We start from the raw sequence: 25,324 nt of genomic DNA, 5'->3' as shown, positions 1-25,324 counted from the left end.
AGGCAGGATGTGTGCAAGACTTGGCTTTGATGCAGATCCACAGCACTGTGAAGGATGTTGATCTCTGGAGCGGTTGCAAGAGTTCAAGTGCTCTTATCAAGCAGGGGAGGAACAGGAGTACCTGCTCTGCTGGAGCTGACTCCTTGCTAGAAGGTGGCACAGGACTGCTCTCCTGAAGGGTTTGCAGGCTGTGCTGGACACTCCTGTTTGATGCAAGGTCCACGTAGAAGTTGTGTGGCAGCACAATGTCTGCAGTCTGGATGAGTGCCCCTGCACTGGGACAGCTCAGCACAGGAGGGACGGGACATACATAGACTTGCCAGGACTATCTGGCTTCCTCCCTTCTAACCCTTGATTCACAGCTGGGATCTGCTCCAAGAGGCAGAGAGCACTGACCTGCTGGCTGATCCATACAGGGCTTTGGGAAACTTGATTTCTCCCCTTGGGGTGACTCATCACAAACCTGCTAGTTTTCAAATGGGAGGTGCATTCCCATCACAAACAGAGATGATTCCCTAGACGCTATGTGCAACTCAGCACACAGGATCTGGAGATCACATGCTTGTGGTCCAAAACCTCTCAGACATTTGCAGGGATACAAGGAGGTGTAATTAGATTCATTACCATGGAAGACTCAGAGCACTAGAGAGATGTGAAAGGAGAGAATAAAGTGCTTTGTAAAGAACAAAGCCATAAAGAATGCACCCGAGTATATCAAACCCTTGCATTTAATGGTGCTGAGAGCTCACAGAATAGCATGGTTCATCTCCAACCCTTAAACCCTGCCTTGTACCTAACACACACAAATCTGCCTCATCTCCTTATCCTCTTGTGGCCGGGAGGAAGCTGGAGCTGCAGCACTGGGAGGCTGGTGATGCAGAGCTCTGGATTTGAGTGCTGGCCATGCCATCCGGCTCACCAGGAAGCTGAGCTGTGCCAGACCAGATCCGCACAGGATTATGGCACAGGAGGAGATCAAATTCGATTACCTGCCTCTGCAGGGGGAAGAGCTGGAGGGGAAGTGCTCTGCCTGGGCAGCAAACATGAGCACAGCAGGATGAGATCAGCTGGAGATGGGACTTCATGGGTGGCAACATCACCCCTCAGGGGGAACTCCCTTTCTTTCAAGGTGAACAGTCACCTTCCTTGCTTACATGCAAACCATCCTGAAGGTGTGATGCACACAGTGTTGTTTATTGTTGAAAGAAAATCTGGCCGAGTACCAGCAACCAATGCTTCTTGCAAGCACATCATTCTGTGCAGAGGGACATGACAGCTTGAAGAATAAATACCTGGGCCTGAACACTGCAGTGCAGGCTGTTAAGATTCTGGCTGCCTGAGGGTGAACTAGTGCAGAGAATTTCCAGCAAAGATCAGAACCCAGGTCCAGGGCAAATCTGACTCATCAGTGTAGTCTTGTCCACCTTCCATCTCCATACATAAGCAGGTCAATTTTGCAGCCATGCCTATCCCTGTGCACGATTCAGCACTGGGGGACATCACATCCACCCAGCCCAACTTCCCTTCTCCTCTGATTGTGCCACTGGTGACAGTGTCTCATCTTCACATGCAGCTGAACTGCAAGCTGGCTGTGAGGGGCACGGACACAGGCTCTGAACTGGAACAGACTCTGACAGTCAGATTAAAAACACATTTAGAGGATAGTCTCATCAGGACTTCCCGTCTCTCCTTAACCTTGATCCCCAGGTGCTCAAGCTAATAATGCTTCAGATACTCTATGGTGGGAAACTCTGAATTGCTCATTAGGCAGCCAAACCACATCAGAGCTATTCCGGGGAGAAAGCACTGGGAATCTTTACAGGAACCTTTGGACTGCGAGTCACAGTATTAGCATTGATTTAAAATGAAATAATGGTCCCTGCTGAGCATTAAAAGCATTCTTTATAGAAAGCCAGCAAGGTAGAAAAGAGCCATTGTACCCAGAGCCCTGGCATGCCTCCAGGCCCCTCTGCTCTCCAGTGAATGGCAGAGATGCTAATAAAGGCAATCTTCACCTCCCCAGCACTCCAGGCTGGCCCCACATTTGCTGTGGGCTCAACGAGACATGATGTACTGTCTAATGAACATGAGAGACTAGCCATGCCTCTCTCCTCCTGCTTTAAGATGCTACTAAAGAGCCTTCAAGGGCCAAAGAAAGCTTTCAGCAAAGAGCAGGAAGGCTGCTGGCTATGTACAGCTGCACAGGCACACACTGGGCATTCCCCCATGGATCAACGTGCACCGACACGCGCGCGTCCCTACCTTCCTTGTCACCAACAGCAGGGCTCCTGCTCTTTCCCCTGGGACTGCTGCTTGGCTGCTGCTGCTGCTCCTTCTCAGCTTGCTGCTGTTGGGACTGTGAGAGCTTGCTTGGGGCCATGTCCTCACGGGCAGATTCATGGGCTTTTGTGATCTGCTGCTGGTAGAGGGCCAAGGCATGGGGAGGCACCTGAGGCTTCGTGCTTCCGCTCTGCAAGATCCCCTCTGAGAAACCTTCAGAAATCTGCAAAGCAATAAGAATTGGTGACACTTGTCATCCATAACAGTCTTGGAGAAATGAAGGTGTTATGAGAAGCACCTGCCCCACACTGTCAGTGCAAGTCTCACCATCCCAAACAGGGGTCCAAAGCTCACCAGCCACTGGAGATTAAAAAAAGCCCACAATAAAGAGTATCAGCCCAGTGCTGGTGCCACTACAGGAGAGTCCCATCTCTAAAACATCTCTAAAACATCTAATCTATAGGTAAGTGCTTGTAGCTTTTGCCAGAAATTACATCACAGCAGCCACATCTTAAAACTGTAACATGGGAAACTGGAAGAGCACCAGCAATGGGTCCTCCCTTGGTACTCAAAACCCAAAGCAGATATTTCCTCTCTGTCCAACTTGTGATGCTGCTCCTCTGCTGCTGACCCTGGAGATACCAGGATGCTTTTGTCACAACCCAAGCCACTGCACTAGGAGGAACCATCAGTTTTGGAGAAGACATGTTCATTCAGTATACAGCTACTGAATGACCAAAAAGGAGCACGAGGCAGAGCTTCTGGTTGAGAAAGAGCATAGATGCTTCTTATATGGTATCCTGCAAGCACATGAGATGAAGAGAAGCTGGGAAGGTGCACACTTGCTTTTTAAAGCAACGCGAGGCAGTAGTCATGTGGTGATGAGAAGCTTTTTCTGCTCAAGCCTCCCACAACTTTCTGATAGAAGAGCTTAAGGGACATCCAAGTGTTACTGGCAGAGCTGCTCCAGCAGCTGGGAACACACTGCACGGAGAGCACCTTGCCTGCTGTGGAGCTTGCATGAACAGCAGCAGACCACAAGCTGGGACAAGCACACCCTTGCCACAGAGGACACAGCCCAGTGAAAGAGCATGCAGAAGGCACACACAGACATCATGCTCCCAGTCCCATCCCTCTCTGGTGGGGTACTCACAATGGGAGGGATGGCAGCAGCACGCTGCTTCAGCTGTTTCAGGTCCAGCGGCTTCTGTGGCGAGGAGTTCAGCCGGGCATCGCTGGTGGTGTTGAGCAGGCTGGGCCGGGGGGACAGCAACCTGCACACAAAACACACATCAGTTGGGCAATGCCAGGGACAAGCTTCATGTCCCACCGCTCCCCCTGCACCCCTCTGTTTTATGCTCCTGAGCCTAGAGGACATTCTGCTCACTGGAGAGGAGCACGTTGGACCACTGCTTGCTGCTGGGAATTCAGACTCTTGAACACATAGTGGACTTGGGCTTCCAGTCCTGCAAGCTGCTGCCCTGGTCCCAGGCCTGCATAGGTGCCAACTACCACTCCAAAGATCTCAGCATCCACCATGAGGACACTTGTCCAACAGAAAGTTGCTCAGTAGGAAAACCTGCCATGCTGCCCAAAGCACAGGGGACCCATAGCTGCTGGGGAGGTGTCTCAGTCTCCACCTTGGTGGGCTGCAGGAGTCCCTGGGTTGTTTTGGCCTGCCAGAGCAGGCAGAGAGGAATGCAACTCAGCCCAGCAATGCCATACTACCAACTGGGACAACTTTGTTGTGGGATGATGAGGCTGAGAGTAGGCAGAGAGAGGGAAAGAGATTCAAATCCAGCTTTCCAAAGACAACCATTACGGGGCTTCAAGCTCAGATGAGACCATTATGTCTGGCTGAACAGGCTCTCAAGCCCTTGTTCCCTCATTCTCTATGCTATTTCCAGCAAATCCAGTCTTGTCCAGAATAAACCTGAGGGAGAACTGGAGCTGAGAGTTAAAGAGCAGGGTGACCAGTTCAGATTTCATTTGGGCATCATGCTACCCTCCAGAGCTCACACATGGTGCTTGCCTGGAGCGCAGGACAGACCTCAAGCTCCTCTTCAAGGACTATCAAGGTGCTAAAGCCTGAGTGAGCCACTATGTGCACATGGATAGGGTGCTTGGATCACTTGAAAGATGAGAGGCTGGATTTGGATGGGATTTGGTGTTCAGCCCAGCAGCTGTGCAGCCCTGTGCCCTCTCCATTTCCTCTTCCCTTGGCTGTTTGAGTTGCCTGGTAGATACTCAACTGGCCATACTGAGCCCCTGAGGAAATAGTGACAGGAGAAGGGGTGGAGATGGAGGCGTGCAAAGCCCATGGGTCAAGCCCTCAGTGTGTCCAGCTCTTGAGCCCATGCTGAGACCCTGAGGGACCACATATCTTGGGCCCATCTCTGCTTTCTCTCCTTTCTGACTGCAATTTGTTGAAGCCAGTTCATAGTTTTCAAGCTTTACAGCTTGATTTGTTTATTTTAGCTGTTATTTCACTGCTCTCTTCAGCCTATAAATCTCAAGGTCATCCCATGTTCACCCTTGCATGGATAAACAAGCGTGGCGGGGCCATGCACGGGGAATCAACTCATGGTGCTGGGACAGCCCCAGACCCTGCTCTCCACAGTGCCCAGCACTGGAGGGGAGGGAGATCCACCACCAGACCGGGACCAGGGTTTTCTGGTGAGGCACCCAGGGAGGGCAGGCAAAGGACAGCAAATCTGATCTGCTCCCCAAATAACTGTAATGATGGCTGCTTGTGGAGCCACATGGGTGTTGTGAAGCCATGCTGGGGGGGAAACAGGGCTCCTCCAAAAGATGCAATGCCCCAAAGTCTGCTGAGACACATGGCTGGGGACAAGGCCACCTGGCACTCACTCCTGAGACCTTTAACGCCATGCTGAGCTGTAGCACTGTTATTCTTGGGCTGCCAAGCTGGGGAGACTCCATGTTCACAGCATGCTCTGAAGCCCTGGCCATGCTCTGCTCTGGTTTTGCTCCAAAGAAGCCAATCTTTATAAAATTATTTTAAATCAAGGCAGTTTTTTTTCCAGGCCTTGGGCAGCAGAGCAGCCAGTGCAGGCTGCCAGCCAGCTCGGCTGCAGTGTCGACAAAGACCTCCTCTCCTGCCACTTCAGCCCTGACACCAATGCTGCCAGGTTAGTAACCTGTCACCCTCGGGCTGAGACATGTCTTGGTGCTCACCAGGAGGTGACTGACTTGGCAACACTGGCCTAGCTCCATGTCACTGCCACCATTAGTGGTGCAGGACAGATCCTAGCAGCAGCCATGGCTGTGCTCAGCACCGCTGCCCCTCCCAGCAGTGATTCTTGTGGGATGTGTGGCTAAAAAGCCTGCTTTTCCAGAGGCTGGGATTTTGAGCAGAAGGCAAGGTCACAGAATCGTTTTGGTTGGAGGAGAGCTTCAAGATCATCAAGTCCAACCATTATCCCAGCACTACCAAGTCACCACGAAACCATGTCCCCCAGTACCACACCTACACAACTTTTAACACCATCCAGGGATGAAAACTCCATCACTTCCCTGGGCAGCCTGGGCCAGGGCCTGACAATCGTTTTGGGGAAGAAATTTTTTCCTAATGTCCAACTTAAACCTCCCTGGGCCCTGCCAGCTCTAGCAGCCCCTAGAAGAGCAACCACCCCATATCCACCCTGGGCACTTGTGGTGCTTGCAGAGATGCATCCACACACCCTTAACATCCATTTAAGCAAACTTTAAGAACCCCAGCTTTTTTAATGCCCTCTGGGATTCTGATGCTTAGGAAGCCAGAGTCAGTCTTCATTATATGCAAATTGCATAATTTACTATGTCCCTCCCAGCAGACCTTATACTGGGCACAGGGCTGACTGCTGGGTGCTTTGCTCTGGAAGTCACTGGATGTACAATGCTCGTCATCCCATTACCAACTCAGGGCCTCCCAAACCCAACCATCAGATCCTGAGCATGGGTGATGGTGTTGGGAGGGATGGATAAAGGGTTTTGGCAGAAAGGGGTTGGCATGAGCATGGCTGAGCCTCACCAGTGGGGATATGTCCCCTCCCAGGCACAAAGCTTTGGGGGTCATCAGGGCAGGTCTTCCCCAAAACCCTTCACCTTCCACCACAGACATGGGGAACCAGTTTCTTTGCCAGACAAGCCAACACACTGACATGTCATCCAGCCAAACGCAGTGCCCTGCACAGGCAGTGGTTGTGTAAAGGTGATGGCTACCAGATTTTCCTGATGGGCTTCTTCAAACTGGGGCCACAGCACCAACACAGTGCTGTCCCAGTACCATCCTTGCACCTAGAGCTTAGTTAGCAACCAGGACATGTGGCACAGGATGGCTCAGGGCAAGGCTTTTGGGCAGGTGTCTCTTCTCTGCACTGCAGGTCTGATGTGAGTGACTGTTCATGGCCTCCCTCCTGTGTCCCCATCTGGTGTGACCTCCTGCTGAACCAAGGTACTGGCAGCACCAGCAGCAGCCCTCTTTGCAGCACATGCTGCATGGAACTCATCAGCTTTGATGAGTTAAGGCTGCACCTCTTCATCTTAGACTTCTCGTTCACAGAATCATCGTAGGGCTTGGGTGAGAATGGACCTCTAAAGTTCATCTAGTCCAACCCTCCTGCAGGTAGCAGGGACATCTTCAACTAGATCAGGTTGCTCAGAGCCCTGTCCAACCTGACCTGGAGTGTTTCCAGGGATGAAGCACCTACCACCTCTCCAGGCAATCTATGCCAAGGTTTCACCACCTCATTGGAAAAAAATTCTTCCTTGTATCTAGTCAGAACCTGCCCTCTTTGCTAATGTGAATGGCAGGACCCAAAAAAGACTCACGCCAACCCTACACCACTTCCCTCTCACTCTGGGGACACCCCAACCACCCTCTGTCTCCTTTTGGGAGATGCCACGGACAGCTTGATGCTTTCACAGGCACAGGGAAGAGCACCCACGCCCTGCCGGGGCTGGGTGGGCGGGCGAGCATCGGGTGATGCGGTGACGGGGCGGCTCACGCGGCATCTCGGCAGCCTCGGCCTGCTCACTGCGAGTCACACTGCGGCAGCGGGGCTGCGGTAACTGCCAGTGCCACAGGGCAAAGCTACGCTGGGCAAGGGCACAGAGCCCATGGCGGCAGCACAATGGAGCCGAAAGCTCTGCACCTGCTGCAGACTGACCCCACAGGCGCTCCTGGGGCTGCCAGGCTGGGCAGCACCAGGCACCGGCACGCTCTGCTATCACCCACGTTTCACCAGCACATCGGATAAGAGCAGTGGCCTGGGAGCTGCAGGACACCTGTTTAATGTTTAATATTCCTGGATGCTGGTAACTGTTTGACAAGTGAGATAGAGGCTGACTCCTCGAGGAGTTGGGGATGAAAAAGTCAGTCCCCAAGACAACTTGCTCCACTGCTGGGAAGTTGGTGCAAGCTGAGGCTGTCCTGTTTTCCTTTGGGTCACTGTTCAGTTTCAGCACTACAGCCCAGTTGGCCTCTCTCCCTTGCTGGGAGGTTTGCTCTCATCTAGGAAGGAGAAGAGGGTGGGGAGGGGTGGTGCTGGACTCTGTCCACCACTGGAGAGGAGCACTGCAGCCAAGAGGCCTCAATCTTGTCATGGGGCCAAGGCCAGCAGCATTCACACCACCCCTTGGCATCATCAGTGCTGCTTCCAGCTGCTCCCCTGGGGCAGTGGAGCTGCACAGAGGATGCTCCTGCATGAGCAGAGCTCAACCACTGGCTCCTGCACCCATCACAAGGAACAAAGCGTGGAGGGTGTAGGGGTGGTGAAGACATACCAGGGTGTGTCATCGAATCATGGAAATGTTATGGCTGGGGAAGACCTCTAAGATCCTGAGTCCAAGCATCAACCTAATACCACCGTGGCCATCAAACCATGTCCCAAAGTGCCACATCCACATGTTTCTTGAACACCTCCAGGGATGGTCACTCCACCACTTCCCTGGGCAACCTATTCCAATGCACTGTCCTGCTACTTTTCTCAGTTGGTTCTGTATAACTAGCTCCTGTCCATGGTGCTGTGTGGAGCCTGCCCAGCCCGGCAGCACCCACCTTGCTGCCAAACTGCCCCCTACAAGCCCACGGGAGAGATGTGGGATGAAAGATGTGGGACGCCAACCTCCAGCCCCATCCCAGCTTTGACGTGGGAAGGGACTGATGTTTGTGTGCAATAGCAGGATGGACTCAGGATGGAAGCAGGATCCACTAGAGAAACCAGCACTACAAGGATGCACGTAACCATACATATTCTTTAAAAACCAGGAGACCCTCTTGGGTGGGGAAGGTTCTATGGGAAAATCCATGAGGGGAGCAGAACATTTTGCCAAGGAAGAGGACGGCATTTTCCTTCTTTGTCCCAAGAATCATACATGAAGGATCAGAGATGCCCTTGACTGCTGGCCCCATGGGTGGGTGGAGGGCTTAGAACTACAGCACCTCAGATGAAGACCTGGTGGAACGGTCCCAGGAAAGGTCACCCAGCCTACATGTAAAGGTCGATAATTCACCCCTACAGATGCAAGCAGCATCTCTGCCAAAGCAGCAACTCAGGGCAAGCACTCTCTGCACTGGGGACATGTCTCTGACCTGACTTCTCTCTTGCCAGTGCCAACTCAGAATGAAACTGTTCCCAGCTCTAGATGCTGGCAAACCAGCTTGCACGTCTGCAGAGATCCACTGTACCTGAGGGCACATCCTGCTCCTCTGTGTTACTCTGATGGGTTGCCATCAGCAGATGCAGCAGCTCTGCACCCAGCACCTGCCTATGGCCATTGCCCAGTAGCACCCACATGCTGAGACATCACATTGCATCATGGCCACTTTGCAAGTGGACGGCCAAAGGATCATGGCCACATGAGGACATAGTCAGGCATGTCCCTGCACCTGGGGGAGCATCTGAGCACTGATATTCCCAAGAGCTCTTGGAAGTACACACGGGTGCTGCAGCACACAATGGAAATGCTCTTTGGCCTTCAGGCCATACACCTTGCCCACCTCTCTCCCCACTCCTACCTGCTCTTGTCCACAGCATCCTGCTCGTCCATCTCGTCTGCGCTGCAGGTCGCGCTGGAGTCACTGTCAGGGTTCACCCCGGGGCCTTTACTGCCTTTATGGCTCTCCTTCTTCTCAGCCTTGGGCGTCCCCTCTGTCCCCGCTGTCCCTCCACCACTGACGCCACTTTCTTCCGTCTTGTCATTCCCCTTGTCCTTCTCCTGGCTGTCTTCGCTCTCCTCCTTCTTCACCTCACTCTTGCAGGGCTCTTCGCTCACCTTCTCCTCCGGCTCCTCCGTCTTCACCACGTCCACCACCAAGTCCTCCTGCACCTTCTCCTCACTGCTGGGCAGCTCAGGAGCTGTCTCCGGCAGAGGGCTGGCAGCAGGAGCTGGGTTGGCAGGGGGAGCAGCAGGAGCATCAGTGGGTATTGGAGCCTCTTCCAACTTGACTGCCGGTTCTGCGCCGGAGTCACCTCCTGGCCCGGGTGGTGCCTTGGCCCCGTTTTCGCCTCCTTCTTTGGCTTCGGGCCTCGGCGAGGGAATGCTCTCAGTGTCGGAGCTGTTATTTACTGCAGCTGAGCAAAGGGAAGAAATAAAAATAAGGATCAGCCCGAGATTCTCGTTTCCCATATCGCTGCCTCCACCCCCTCCCTTGGGAGGAGAACGCCCTCATTCCTCTAAGGGGGAGACGATCCCAGGGCTGGGAAAGCTGTACTGGGATCCCGGGATCCACAGCTCAGGCATGCTGTGGGGGACTCTCTGCTTGCCCATCACAACAAATGTTAACCCCCAGCCAAAAGCAAAGCCACAAGCCCCAAAGCCTGGAGACAAAGCAACTGGGAAGTTTGGAGTTTAAGACAAAACCCTGGCTGCTGGCCTGATCTGTAGGACAGGACCTTCTCCCTTCTCACCCATAGCTCTGGATCAGCTCTGCTCCCCAGGGACCAGACCCCTTGCTGGCACCCTGCTCGCTGATTTACGTCGCCTGTGTCCCTGGCTCTGCCACCCTGGGGGCAGCTGGGAGCCATCCCAAAACACCGTGTGTTTGTTGTTATTTAAGCTGCCAGTGGCAGAAGAAAGGAGGTCATGGTCAATGAAAACAAAGCACTGGCAGTGCTGCAGGACAGGTTAATTATTACATGGAAAGGATCACTCTCAAATCTGCCACCAATGTCTTGAAGTGAACTGGAAGCACAAGCATCCACGCACCACTGCAGATGAAGGTGCTGTGGAGATGATCATTCCACCCAAGCCTTCACCAGACAAACAGCCAGGAGCTGAACAAGGAGCGCCAGGAGACTTCCATGGTCCCATCTCAGCACGTTCTCACTGGGCAGGGCTCTCAGGTTTGTCTCTCTCCACAGCAGCTTTCAAGCACCAGTGAGCTCACTGGCACAGAGGGACTGTGTCCCAAAAGCTGTGCACTGGAGCACATCCATCCTTCCTTGGCAGGAAAATGTGCCATGCTTATCAAGAATCTCAGTCTTCTTCAGCCTTTACTTGCAACCAAGCCATGAGGTGTCTTGTCACCCACCCAGGAATGAGGTTTACAGCACATTTGGCCAAACTCTCCATGACTGCCACACAATGCTACCCTGAATGCCATGCCGAGACATCCAGTGGTGGCTTATGCCAGGCTCAACCAGGCTTTAGGCTCCAGCACACTCCCTCCAGATGCTGAGTCTGTGGTCTACGCTGTAAACCCTGTGTCAAGTCTGCATCCATGGCCAGCCACACGGCCCCTCAACTCCAAGCTATTGCTCAAGCCTCTTCAAACATCACCCTAGTGTCAGTAGCCATCTCCTGCATAACACTTCAGTGCCTGTGACACCTCATCCTCCCTGCTTAGGCTTTCCTCCAGCTCTGTAGCCCAGCCCAGCAGAATATGAAAAGAGCCTTGGAGTGAAAGCTCAGGAGCATGTCAAGAGATCTGCCTCTAATCTCCAAACCACAATGTTTCCTCTCAGGCACTCTTACAAAGAGCAGTAACTGCTTTTGCTTTGCACCTCTGAGTCACGTATCACCTCGCACAAAGATTTACCTGGAATCTGCCTTGTAATGAGTCACTTGCAAGGACAATTTGAAAAGATTTCCCATTTGCAGTCCCATTAGCCTGGGTGCTAAGGCCAGGAACCAGCATGGTGCCAGCAGTGCTGGTTAAGTTATTAAATTACTCTGACAGAAGTCAAATGGGGCTATTGTTGGAAAATTATGCACATTTTCTCCAAACTCACTGCTGCGCTTTCTAAGCGATAAATAGCTGAAAATTGTCACTTTTAAGTTGTTTCCTTTCTTTGGTATGGCTGGAAAGGACAAAAATGCTGCCTTAAAAGGGAAAGGAGGAGGAAAAGACCCACCAAGGTAGACCAGCCTTGCTGGTGGGAGACCATGGCTTCCCCTGCCTTTTCTGACAGCACAGGCTCCACTGCCTGGGGCAGTGATGGCAGTGATGTCCTGATGAGATAGGCAAATGCAAACCTTGGTGGGTTATCCCTCCTTCAACCCATGCTAAGCTCCTCAAGCACCCCAGCGGTGGCTGCCTAAACCTGCTGAGCGTGCAAGGACTCTCCTTTGGAGGAAAAGAGCATGAAATGTGATTTACATGAGTTCACAAGTGTGCCAGGCCCTGGTAAACTGGGTGCTGTTGGAGAGTTTGCTGATGGAAACCAGCAACTGAAAGGGCTCCCAAAAATAACCATCTGTCCAGACAGACACAGAAGAGAGCAGTGATCCAGGACACTCCTTACAAGCATGAAATCCAGAGGCATCCAAAATGCCATGAGTGCCTTGTGCTGTGGGACACCCTCACCTTGGCGTGGCTTTGGTGTGACAGGTGACCCTGCCGTGGGCGCTGATATTTGCAGCCTTGGAGGTGCCGTGTGTGGTGCAGTGAAGCTAGGAATGCTGAGCAGAGCCCTGCCCACCACAGCCCCAACCCTGCTCACCTTCTGCCTCCTCAGCCATCTCCTCCTCATTGCCACTCGTCCCTGACACCTCCATCTCCTCGTCCTCAGCTGCAGGAGGGAAGGTGGCTTCTTCGTTTTGAACGGCAGCGCCTTTTTTCTTCTTCCTCTTGGCGTTCCTTTCTTTCTCCTGGGGAAGAGGCAGAGGATGGTGAGGAGAGCCCGAGAGCAGTTGTGTGGGAGCAGAAAGTGACGGTTCTGCTTGAAGAACCAAAAAGGAAGCTAACACTGCCACAGCCCTCCCCAAGTAAACCCTCTGAATATCAGTCCTCAGTACCACATTCGTCTGCTGGAAACCTAGCAGCCAAAAAACATGGACCACTGTGCAGTGGCCAACCTGGCTGCACGTGGAGCTCCAGCCACAGAAGGCAGCAAGCATCTGAGAGAGGAATGGCATGGAAGGGTGGACAAGGGACACGTGCAGAAGTCACCAGTGCAGGGCTGTCAAGAGCACGATGGTCCCGTGTCTGCTCGTTACATGTGTGTGACATGCTTGTCCTGCACGCTTCCAGGCACTACCTCCAGCTCCACAAACACGTGTGGCCACCGCTTGACACCTATCTGCAGACAACGGAGCTCATGCTCCGAATACAGCTCAGCCAATTTTTGTGTGCCAGCTTTCACCTCCCCTATGGCAGGTGCTGCCAAAGGACTTTGTCTCCCCCACTGAGGAGGCTGTCACCAGTGAGGACACTCCATGCGGCATGGCATCCAAAGGTGAACTGCCTGGTGCTCTGTCCTGCCCTGAGACAGCCCTGTCCCTGTTTGCCAGGACACGTGCCGTAGCCATGAGGGCGCGGACAGCTGCTCCCTCCCACCGACCTAAAGGAAAAGTCTCAGCTTTGCTATTGTTTCCTGCTCTTGTTGCTTGAGTAAATATTACCAGTAGGAACAGGCCCATCATCTCCGGCTCTCCCTGCAAACCCCACACGAATGACGTGTGTAGGACGTTTATTTACATGGATGAAAAGATAAAGCCATGGTGGAAATGTTAACTTTGCTGCTGGATCTCTCTGCTGGGAAGAGCTGTTCCACCGCTTCCACGCTCCCCTCCCCCCAACTTTTCAATCCTTTCAAAAACTTCCAGATAAAACAAACAAATGCAACTGCTTTTTGCTTGGAGACGCTGCTTGCTCAAAGTCTATTTTTATCAAACCAGACAGGGGAGAGGGAAAAAAGGGGCTTGAGAAAGGGCTCTCTGAAGGCACAGAGAGGCGGTGGGAGGAAGGCAGGGCTCCACAGTGCCCTTGCGCCGTCCTGGCTGCACTGGCCAGGCACCGCCAGCATTCACACCTCTGCCACGGCAGCAATTCAGCAACTGCACATTTCTGTCTGAAGCAGCAGTCCCCCATCACGCTGCTGTGGTGACAAAGCGCTGATGTTACTATGGCAAAGCCTTCCCTGCCTCTTACTCACGGGTCCGTGACTCAGCCGCAGGCAGGAGCAGGCTCCTCACTGGGGAATTAGCCGGGAACCAGCCTCTGCCTCAGCATCCTACTTGGCCAGAGCCTGGGGTTTGGCAGCTGCCAGCAGAGCACAGCCCAAGGGCACCATGAGTCCCTCTCCCAGCAGACCTGACTGCTAGTATTTAGAGAAAATGATGTTTAATCCAGGCAGCAGATCCTGGCTACAGCTAGAGATATGATACGAACATGGGCATCTCCTAAAAGCAGGACCAGGCAGTCCCAGACTGGTGTGACATAATGATGCATATTTGAGATTGGACCAGGACTAGGTTTAGCCACAGAGTGACTCCTGTGCTCTGCTGCAAAAGCAGCCAGTAGTTATGGGAAAGGACAAGAGAGATGATCCCTCAGGTAGGACCTCTCTGCCCTCTATGACCAAGACTCTGCTACAAGGCAAGGCAGACTTGCTCACCCTGCAGAACAAGAGGCCACCAGGCTTGTCCTGCTGAAGCAGCTTTGCTGTGCCATCACCCAAAAAGCAAGAAATTGCAAAAATCTTGTTTGGAAGGTGCCAAAAGATTGCCCTCCAAGCACGACCAGCCCAGGAGATAATTTGCCTATCTTCACTTCACAAGCCAACACAAGCCTCAGCAGTCACTAGATCAAAGCGATAACCACGCTGCAGAGAGGTCCTGGAAAAGACAGTGCCTAATCTCTGACTGCTCACAACAAGAGGAGCTCCGAGGACGCTGTGTCTCCCAATGCCCTGCTTCCCTTCAGCACCGAGATTAGGGAGCACGGCATGCAGGAGGTCAGGGCTCAGTGACGTGGATGCCTGGGACACATCTGAGCCGCTCAGCAGGGGAACCCAGCCAAGACACACAGCAGGGCAGATAAAGTGAAGCCTCAAGGTGGCCTGACCTGGCCCCAGCAAAAAGAGGCTGCCTGTCCCAGTGTGCACCAGGAACACTCAGATCTTTGGGGTGGCTTGGAGAGGAAGGAGGGTGAGGATCTGTGGTATCCAGCCCCTATAAGCCAGGACTGCAGTGGGATTCCTGTCCTCAAACAGGCTGGAGAAGAGTCTCTGAGTAGCTTGGGAGAGAGGGGAAACGGGGCTCTGTGTGCTGACACAGCCCAGAGCAGCTCCCCAGCACCTTGTGCTCTTTCACCTCAGAAGAACCTTCCAGTAGAAAGAGGTCCAAATTAAAGGGTCTTCAAATTCACAGTATCACAGTATATTAGAGGTTGGAAGGGACTTCAAGAGAACATTGAGTCCAATCCCTCTGCCAAAACAGGATCACTTAGGGTAGTTCACAGAGGAATGCATCCAGGCAGGTTTTAAAAGTCTCAAATTAAAACCCCAAACATGGCACATGGAAGTGTACAGACCATATGGGCTTTTGTGGAAAAGGAACACCACGCCAGGCACCTTTGCCTGTTGCAACTCAAACCCTCCTTCCTAATGCTGGATGCCCCCTGGATGCTCAGAAGGAGGATTCCTCAGTCCCCAGAGCTCACACAAGGGGACAAGGGGCTGCCCAAACACCCAAACCCATCCTACCCAGCACTGCCCTGGCATGGGGAATGAGGACATCTTACTCTGCACTGAGCTGTGCCATGTTTTGGGGACAGCCTTGCCAGGCTCTGCTTCCTGTCCCACACTAGTCACTGCTGCTTGCCCATCCCTGCAGCTCTTCGAAGTTGCCTCTATGCAGCTCCAACCTGGTGTCACACCTACCTGGAACAGGAGGCTACAGTATTAATGAGCCCTGTTTGGGAAATAAATGAGGTCTGCTAATTAAGTTTACTCTCATTAAGCAAGAGGAAGAAAAGCAGAGCTGCTGTGTTTTCCCCAGATAATCGGCAATAGCTGTTGGTGGTGAGGTCAGGGAATGACCTGGGAATGTCATGGCAAAATTGGGCAATGCCATGCTGCCGTGCCACGTGCTTCCTTCACAGAGGTCACAGCTGACTGCTGGGTATAGGATGAGATTTGGAGGCTAGGTTTGCTCGGGAATATATTTAGGAGTCAGGAAGGAAGGTCTATGGCAATTTAATCTCAGTTGTTCTTTTATTTTATTCAGCTTTCTGGCATCTGCTGTTGCCACAAAACAATAGAGCACAATAAATAACAGCTGAACATCCATTGTTCCCCTCCATGGCTGAATCCCAGAGCCTCCAATCCCCAAAAACATAAAATGATGACGCTGATGCAAACTACAAGTGAGAGTGAGCAATTAGAGTGGAGAAGTCTAGTGGCTGCCTTGGAGGGACGGATGCAGGGAAAAATGTGTTTCTGCAGAAAAAACACTTCCGTGATATAATTTCTGCAACGTTAGGAAGCAGAGTAAATGAACACGGACCCGGCTCCGCTGCCAGCCGAGCTGTGTGATCGTACTGCAGATCCTCCCCAGCAATGAACAATGATAGCTTTCTAATAACATTTTATATTCAGGGAGCTCCATGCACATTTTATTTTCCAGCCTTTACATCAGTTTGGGGGTCTTTGATATAGTTTGTTTGCTTTGTTTCTAAAAACAATTGGGTGAAACATGGGAACCCAGGAGTATCTCTGTGCATAGAGAATGAATAACAAAGCATCACCGAAATCATCTCTCTCTCTCATTCCTATAGACTGACTAGGATATTAAATTCCTGGGTGAGTCATTGAATGTTTTCCTGTCTTTCTTTTTTACTCTTGCTGTAATAGCCTGCTTGGAGAGATTCCTGCATTGAACATTGTCCTTTGCATTTTCAAAGCACCCCTTGGGGGTTTAGCCATGTGAATTCTATTAGCCCGAAACTGGGAACCCCAGGATACTCTACAAATGAAATAATTACAATCCTCAGTTGCTCTTAGGAGTCTGTCTTATCTCCAGAACACCAACAAACCCCAATTCATCCACAGCCCACACCACATTCCAGAGATGAAGCAGCGTTAACCCCTTCTGATGGGGAAACTGAGGCACGGAGAGGAGTGCATATCTGCTCACAGCCCCAAAGACAACTGACACCCTTCTTGGGACCAGCCTTTCCTTATGTTTTCCTAAGACCTTGAATTTCTTCGGTGCAAACTAAGACTTCACCATGTAACTGTGATACCTGCAGAGCTGCATGGCACAGCCAGGCTCTCTGCTTGCTGGGGTGGACCAGCACTACCTCACCAAAGTACCTGCACAGCTAGGACTGAACTCACGTCCTGGCCAGCGCACTGCAGCCTTGTTCCTCCTCCTGCTCCTTATCTCCCTGCGTACCAGCCACGCTCCAGGCGCCCAGGCATCTCCCACGCAGCAGCTCTTCCCTCCCCCAGACCTCCCAGGGCAGATGGGTGTCGTCCACCCCTTCCTGCACCTCTTCCCACTCTCCAGATCTTCCCTTCTGGGAATATAAAGAATCCCCCTGCTTTGGCTGGGGAAAGCATGCAAGCACTTGCTAGGAAATATCTACAGTGCCTGGTGCGGGCTGAGACAGGGCTCTCACCATTTTCAGTTTGTGCTGCTGTAGGATCTCATCCAGGTTCTGCCTCTTCTTGTAGTTGAAGTAGAAGTTTTTGCACTGCGACACAGTCTTGGAGCCCACCATCCTGGCAATGGCTGACCAGTTCCGCCCATGCTCAAGGAGACCTGTAGTTGGAGAAGGGAGAAGGCAGAAAGGTTTAACACCAGATGCACTTGCACAAGCGCAGCATTATCCACACAGGATGGGAAACATCCTCTGTGTGAGCCAAACTCCACAGGAACAATATGGTCACTAGCACCCATCTGAATGGCTTCCTAGGCCAAGGGATGACCTACCAGAGCCTGTTTTTCCTTCCAAGGGGAAAAAAGGCACTATGCTGACTGCCTCCAGGACAAAATATGCCCCACAGCCACGTCTTGGACAGCCACTGGGTGCTCAGGAGGGCAGTTGTTGCCCCCTTCCCTTTGGGATGGCTGCTGGAGGTCTTGGCATGTCCAGAAGAGCTTTTGACAGCAACTCTCAGTCCCTACCATGAAGCAAAGGCTCTCCCCATTCTCCCTATGCCTTAGTGATGACTTTGACTGGAGTGACAAAGCAGTTCAGGGGGCTGGAGTATAGTCCTGTCAGGTAAGGAGGAAGAGCCTGGGCAGGGAAGTGGTAGCACACAGGCAGGTAAGCCCAGGTGATGTCCTGGGCTGAGAAGAGGCATCTAGGGGATTAGTGCTGATTGCAGGCTCATGAGCAAAAGCCACTTCCCAGGTTGGGCATAGTGCCAGGGGGTAGCAATCTCAGCCAGACGGTGCCACCTGAACACATGGCCCTGGCCCTGCCACCTGGCCCAGCTCCTGCCAGTGCTGGGCCAACCCATCAGGGTGGAGGAGGAAGAGCAGGAGGAAGGAGCAAGTCAGCACTCCATGTTCTTGTGGTCTCTGCTGGGTTATCTGGGCACCCCGGCCCCACAGCTGAAGGTGGGAGTCACTACCGCAACCCAGGGATGGATGCAGCAGCACCCTGGTCCCTCCATCCCGGGCTCCTGGGAGTAACCAGGGCGAGGACCAAACAGGTTTTCTGAGAAATAAAGCCTCCTTGCCTGCAATCCTCCCTGCAACCCTACTGCATGGCTGGTCCTTCCTGTGGGGCACAGCAGGGCTGGAACTGCCACTAACTTGCAAGACACTGCCAACTGGGCAGTCCAACTGGGTCATGCCAGTCTGGCCAGTGCCTGGCCACCCATGTTAGGCCACCACCAGGACAACAGCCCCTCCCCCTTCCCCCTGGTTCTCCCCTGAACCTTGTTTAGGGTGCAGGATGAAGAAACTGTGAATCCAGGGGCATGGTACTGCCACAAAAGATGACTTTGAGATGAAAAACAGCAGCAAATGAGCCTGCTAAGAACAACATCTTCCTCTGGGGTTTTCTGCCCAGAAGCCACCAGTACTAGAGCCTGGGAACTAGCACTGCCTGGGCATCTTCCTTGTCTATCCCCTTGGCTGCTCTGACACCATGGAACTCAGGAGTCCCACATTAGGGGACTCCCATGCATGGCTCTGCTTGTGCCTGAGAGGTGCAGCAGCTGTGCCCCAGCCCGACTGGTAGCCTTCATCCAGGCTGCTGCCATGTGTCACTGCTGATCCCCAGCCGAGACCCAAGTGCCACTCCAGCCTCTGAGTCAGCCTGACAACAAAGACGCCTGTGATGGACTGATCCCAGCACGGCCACCAGTAATCAGGACTAAAGGACACACTTCCAGCCAGGATCTGCCTGCCCATGCAAGGGGAGGCCATGGCACAGGGGCTGTGGGTATGTCTGTGAAGAATACACAGCACCATGTAACCCAGCAGAGATGAAACTTCGCTCCTTGCTTCACAGATCCAGAAGAAAGCCAGCAGTAGCCAGCACAGCAGGAGTTAACATCCAGCTGGTGCCTGTATCCTGCCCCATCCCAGCACCAGGGCTTATCAAATTGCATGTAAGAGGCAGGCATCACAGGGGCTGAGCACCACAAAAGGCTGTGGCAAGCCAAGAAACAAGTTTGAGCTTTAACTCTGCAACTCCCAGCCCTGCTTCAGCCAAACCCACGACCTCTGTCACCCCTCTGGCAGACTGAGACTTCTTAAAAATAATAATAAATGAAAAGAAAGAAAGAAAAAAAAAAGGACATCCGGCCACCAACCGCGAGAGGCAACGAGTCAGGCAGGAGTCCTCCCCCAGCACTGAAAGCTGCAGGGGAAAACAGGACAGTCCCCTGTGTCACAACCCATTGCTGCCACCCAAAGCAAACAAGCAGCTCAGCCACCTTTGCTCACCACCGTGCTGGCAGCCCTGCATCAAGAGTGGCAGCTGAGGATAGAGTCATTTGCTGTGCCCCAAGGCAAAGCCCCAAAATTCAAACAGTGGTGTGCCATGAGCTCCAGTGCTCTGGTGGGTGAGATGCTGTACCATTCAGCAGGACCTGGTATGGTGGATCCTGGGGCCAGGGGGCATTATGATTGCTAGCATGATCAGTCCCCACCGTGGCCTGACCTCTGCCAGCTGCAGGCAATGCCAGCTTCTGGCTGCCCTTTCCCCTGCCCAGGCTCACTGTGCCGGCGGCACACTGCAGGACTGGGGGGCGGGAAGGCTGCCAGAGAAGCCTGCAGCTGGCCAGGCAAGTGACTGTGCCCATGCTGGGCTCATGAGCAGTAAACTGCCGCAGCCCCCGGGACCCCACAGAGAGGCCAGCCACTCTGCTCTTTACATCGAAACCCGAGCAAACAGCAACATCTGCTTCCCCACGCTGCCCTTACCAGCGCGCTCGGGGAGGGACCAGCACAGACACTCTGGGACCTCGGGGTAAGCCTTTGCCTCACCGGGCACCCTGGCTCAATGAGCTCTGCCAGCAAGGCAGTCCCCAGCCCCTGTGGCTCCCCCAGCACGCCCTGGCACCACGCACCCCTTGGTACCGTGGAGCAACTAAGACTGTGACCCCTGAGTTCTCAGCTCCGGGCAAAGGCTGTGCCCTGGACTGGGGCGGGGGTTCCGAGCGCAGGGTCTGCCCGCAGGCACACGGCTGCACACAACCCAATAGCTAACCCCATCCTTTGGACCCCAGCACTGCACTTACGTGCTCCAGGTCCAGCTCTGGCAGGCAGGGAGTGTGCCCGGAGTGTGCAGCGGGCAAGCTGGGAAGGGTGCGGGCGTTGGGGCACTTCTTCAAAGCCCCCCCGGGCACGGCAGCCCGCTGCGAAGCGCTGCGAGTGCTCCACTCACACCCTCCCCACGCATTTTGCTTTCGCTCCCTCGCAGCAGTCGGAGACAGAGAAGAAAGCAAAGCCGGTTCCTTAAATCCTGGGGGCGAGAGGATTTCAGAGCCATGGGCGGCCGAGAGCGGTGAAGAAGTGGGCACCAAGGCTGGAAACCAGGTCACGGGCAGGCGACTCCTGACACCGATGCCAGAAGTTGGTGGGAACACATGCTCCAGCCCCAGCGCTTTTCCCTCCGGGGCTGGCGAGCAAACGGCGTCCTCTGCGTTCCTCCGGCTCGGTTCCCGAAGCTTTCCAGCTGGCTTCAGCCGCAGTTGTTAAGGTGGATGGAAGCTCCTCCACTTATTTTCTCCCCTACCTCACCTCCTCGCTCAGAAGCTCAGGGCTACGGGCAGGCTGTGCAGTTTCAGGAGATGCCCGACGTTGCCAAGAAATAGTAATAATTAAAAAAAAAATAAAAGCCGGGAGAAAGGCGCGGGGAACGAGCAGCCGACCGAACGACGCAGCTCACTCCTGCCAGCCCGGGGACGAGGAGCCGGTGCTGTCGGTATGTGGCGGAGCAGCGAGCGAGCTCTAATCTGTTCCTCTGGCTGACCCGGGGCTCGTTGCATCTGAATGTGACCTCTAGACAGAGCATTAATAACGAACGTGGCGCTGACCCAAGCTGACAAGGGGTGCGGCCGCTTGGCACCCGCTCCCGCCCTCCCTCTCTCACTTTCTGTCTCCCTCGCTCTCGTCTGAATGTCAGCGGCAGGGGGAGGGATCCAGGAAAACAAAGCTTGGCTAATAGTTTCCTCTGCTCTCAAGTGAATCAAAGGCGCTTTTCTTTGGGGACGTGCGTTCCGACGAGCCCAGTGTCGCACCAGCAGGCTGCTGTGGCACCCTGGCACTCTTGGCACTGAGGCGGCTGCCCCGGCGGAGGAGGAGGGAGGGAGGGAGGGAGAGAGGTTTCACATTGGTCTCACTAGGGGCGGACGGGGGAGGCTCTGCACCGGTACCGACAAGAAGCTGGATGGAAGAGGAGCACAGAGGAGAAACCCAGAGGGGCATCACAGCGCATGAGGGCCATCAGCTCACACCCTCTGAGCTCCTGGCAACTGTGGGATTTTACCAGAGCCGTTCCAGCAGTCCCTTAATAGGAGCTCACATGGATTAACAGATCAAGGTTACAAGGGAAAAACTAAGTGATCTCATTCCTCTACAACTAACAGTACCTCGTGTGATCTTCCAGCCCCTCTTGCACCCATATGCTCTTGAGAGCAGGGATGGAGGCAGCTCTGGCTATGGCCCAGGCCAAAAGGTGCCGTAACCCCATCCTGGAGAAGGACCAGCACTACGGAGTCAGCAACACCTCCCAAGGCACCATGGTGGGCATCCCCAAGCGAAGTAGCATGTGGCAGTGTTGCTCTCCCCACCAATGCTGGGGTGGTTTGCAGCACGTGGAAGGACCGAGGCACAGGGAAGGTAACTTCTCCAGGGCTGTGGAGCCAGTGGGTGGCAGAGCCGGGTGAGTGCCAAGTTCCTGCAGCTGCACCAAGGAAAGCGATGGGGACAGCGTGTAGGGGACAAGCCTGTGTCCCCACAGGAACCAGGGGCATTGCTAAAGGGACCACGGCACAGGCAGTCTTGCTGTGGCAGTGGGTGATGCTCAGCCCCTTTCCTTAAGAAGGCAACGCCAGGTCCAGCCACACTCCTGATGGACCTCTGCTTTTAGCAGCTGGACACAAGCATGTCTTTGGCATGGCTTTTGTCTATGAGGGAGCTTGCAGTGAAAAAGTAGCTTTTGCACCCATCATGCCACCTTCTTGAAGGGAGGCAGTACCACCAAATGAGGTGTGGGTAACACAGCTGCTAACCCCAGCCAGCTCAGCTCTAGTGCCATCTCCCTGCTCGCCTGGCCCTGACTGGGGACCTTCAGCAACCAGGTGTCCCCTTCAGAGGAGCCAGTTACTGGAGCTCTGCAACAACCTGCTGCAAAAACACTGGACCCCATGCCCTGACCATGGAGCAACCCTCCTTTTGTGCTGTGTCCCCATCCTTTGATCCCTGGAGGGGACTAACAGAGTGTTCCCTCAGGACAGCTGCTCCCTCCTTGGTCCAGCCAGGGAGACTCAAAGTCTCCAGGGCAAGGCGAGTGAACATGCAGCAGCTGCTCCCAGTGGGCCCAGCTCTCTCCCTTCACCTGGTTTGGGTATTATTCCCGCTCCCTTATTGTTGAAAAAATAACGCTCAAAATTAAAACGTAGGCTGTAAATTATAGTAATTACCCAGCAGTTCCCCCTGACAGGCCTTTTGTGTTTCATTCACTGACACTCACTAGGCAAATCCTCGCAGTTTGCTCCTACATGCTCAAGAAACATTCATCCAGCGGCAGCAGAAAGCACAGCTCTGGGGGGCACAGTGGACAGTGGCACTATGGGCACAATGCTGGGGGTAACACCTTGGCCAAAGAGCGGCAAAGCCCTAGCCTAGGATGGCAAGGATGAGATCACAGCTAACCACCATCTCTTCCAGGGCAAGTGTGGCCGATTCACGCCTTGCATGCAGTTTTGCCCTCGTGGCACCCAGTCTGCTCCATCCCAGTAATTTCCACTATGCTCTTTTGTACCTCCTGGCAAGCATGTGGCTTATGTGGAGCGTGCAGGTGGCAGTGCTCTGGCTGCAGTGGCAGACACCAGGGACAAGCAGGCTGGGCTGTCTTGCCTATGAGCTCTCCTTGCAACCAAATTGGATGGATGGCACCTGGGTGGGGGATCCCAAGCCAGATTCCACCCCAGGGTCAGCAAGAGGAACAACACACAGCAACTGGCACTGGTTGCAACCAGCTTCTCCAGCACACGTTTCCTACCACCAGTAGGATTTACAGCACTTAAGTATCTCCAAGCGGAGATGGGAAGGCTCCAGCAAGAGCACACAAGAGACAATGAGAGGAAGGTAGGGAGCTGATGGTGTCCCAGCATCATCCATGCTGCAGCCAGCTTCTTTTAAGAGGTCTTGCTGTCCTGTCAGCAAGAAGCAATGGAGAAAAAGAATAACCCACACAGACATACCTCTCCCTACCTTTCAGCCAGTGGCTCCTTAGAAATAACAGCACAAACTCAATTAGGGTTGGAGAAGCACACTCTCCTGTGGTGACACATCCATTCCAATCCAGAGGGATCTTGCACAGCACGCTGAAATGCAGCTGTGTTCAAAAGGCAATAGGAGATGGCAGGCTCCTGCTATAGGCTTTCATGTTAGTGGCTCTGTCTGTGTGTTAGTTTGAAGAAATCAGTACTTTTTTCAAAATTTCCATTTCATTTTAGTTTTGTCAACAGAATGGGCCTGGGAAAAAGATGGTTCAGATCAGTCCCAAACTCATCTTTCTTTCTGAGTTGGTTTTTGGCAGAACTGAAAACCAGCCCTCTAAAGACTACCTTCTGTGTCCAAGGAAGTATTTTACATCTATCCAAAATGAGCTATTCAGGAGTCTTCACGGATTATTTAACCCTCTGTCATCGACTTTTTACATTCATGCCCAACCATCCTTTGCCTCACCATGCCAATTCCATTCCATGTCCATTCCTGTTCTTCAGTCTGGGAAAAGGTGTAAAGAGCCCAAGGCTGGCTCCGACCTCAGCAAGAGGAGCAGAGAGCCTTGGTGAGGCATAGGAGGACCTCAGGTGAGCAAGAACCTGCCATTTCCACACCACCTCTTTTCAAGGAACAAAACCACTTGTTAGACACCCCAGGGAAAACCCAGAGCTGGGCTGAGAAGAGATATCAGACTTTATAGCCTAACAAAGGTGGTGCCAAAACCTCCTGGTTCTCTGAGTTCAGTTCCAGCACTGTCATGGCTGTTCTAAGACGCTGGGTGCTGGTGGTGAAACTTGACAGCAGGGCTGGTGGGACAATAAACCCACCCAAGCTGCTCCAGGTCAGCACTTGCCTGCTGCTTGCAAACTTCCTTCCAGCCTACCATTAACTCCTGCCTGCATGAGCTCCTGCCAGCGGGTCCCCCAAAGGCAGGAGCTGCCTAAACATTGCCTTTTAAGGAGCATCCCCAATCCCGCTGCTGACAGTCTCCTCACCTTGCCTGGCGGCAAAGCCAGGCACAGGGTGCTGCCCACTCAGGGCTTGGGAAGGGAGGAAATCCTCAAGTAACTCCTATTAACAAAACCTCTTTTTTTCAGGATCAGAGCCACAGTGCAAAGAGGCAATATCAGAAGAACACCTTCCCCTGTCATTATACCAATCCTTGCACACTTTGACAGACCAGTGAATCAAGGTTTATTGCACAATAAAAGTGTCATTAAGCAAGAACTTTCCTCTCGCTAGGTTTTCGTTCCCCTAGTTAACTTTAATAACATGCTACTCCCCTTTATTGTCTTTCCCAGCAGGCACAGTCCTGTCTTCTTCCACTTGGAAACTCTCTGTGCAGCTCTGGGACTCCAGAGCAGAGCAGATGACTTTGGCATCTCATTGTCCTGGGGCTGTTTTCTCTCACCTCCCTGAGCAGACACACACAAAAAAGCCACGAGTGGATGGCAAGGCCAGGCTGATGTCCCAGCTAGCAGGTGCTGGGAAGTCACCATCCCCATCTGCCCAAGCACTCCGGGATGTGACTTTTTGTAGGGCTCACATCTTGCTTGTTTAAATCCCCAGACTAGTCAGCTGTGGGCTCAGGCTGGTACCAGTACCAGGGAAGAATGTGGCTGGGTCATCTGAGTCCTTACAGTGAGGAGGATGGTACCTATGTCTCCAAACACACCCTGAGCCATGTGCCCATCACCTCGTCCACCCCTGCCCAGCTGTGCTGGCAGTGGGTTCTGCTGCTGCCTCTGCCAGCCTCTGAGGTCACCTCCAGAGTTTCACAGTGAGTTGGAAACCCACACCGTGCTGGTCTCTGGAAACACCAAACAGAGCCAGTTTGAAGCATTAAAGTGGCTGCTTCCTGGCAAGGGGGAATTTGGCTTCTCTGTAGAAGTCTGGT

At 53.3% G+C, this 25,324-nt stretch overlaps 1 protein-coding gene across 1 annotated transcript in view; it reads right to left on the bottom strand.

Annotated features, from left to right (window-relative positions):
- Positions 1 to 25,324, bottom strand: part of NCOR2 (nuclear receptor corepressor 2) — a 177,727-nt gene that overhangs the window by 30,893 nt on the left and 121,510 nt on the right. Inside the window, exons 17-21 of the mRNA XM_054392833.1 lie at positions 17,132 to 17,274; positions 12,228 to 12,375; positions 9,302 to 9,857; positions 3,434 to 3,554; positions 2,263 to 2,503 (exon numbers count right to left, since the gene is read on the bottom strand). Coding sequence (XP_054248808.1) covers positions 2,263 to 2,503; positions 3,434 to 3,554; positions 9,302 to 9,857; positions 12,228 to 12,375; positions 17,132 to 17,274 — 1,209 coding nt within the window. The remainder of the gene's footprint in view (positions 1 to 2,262; positions 2,504 to 3,433; positions 3,555 to 9,301; positions 9,858 to 12,227; positions 12,376 to 17,131; positions 17,275 to 25,324) is intronic.

The sequence above is a fragment of the Indicator indicator genome, chromosome 26 (genome assembly GCF_027791375.1).
Source record: "Indicator indicator isolate 239-I01 chromosome 26, UM_Iind_1.1, whole genome shotgun sequence".
NCBI lineage: Eukaryota > Metazoa > Chordata > Aves > Piciformes > Indicatoridae > Indicator > Indicator indicator.
This window is presented reverse-complemented; position numbering and strand designations above follow the sequence as displayed.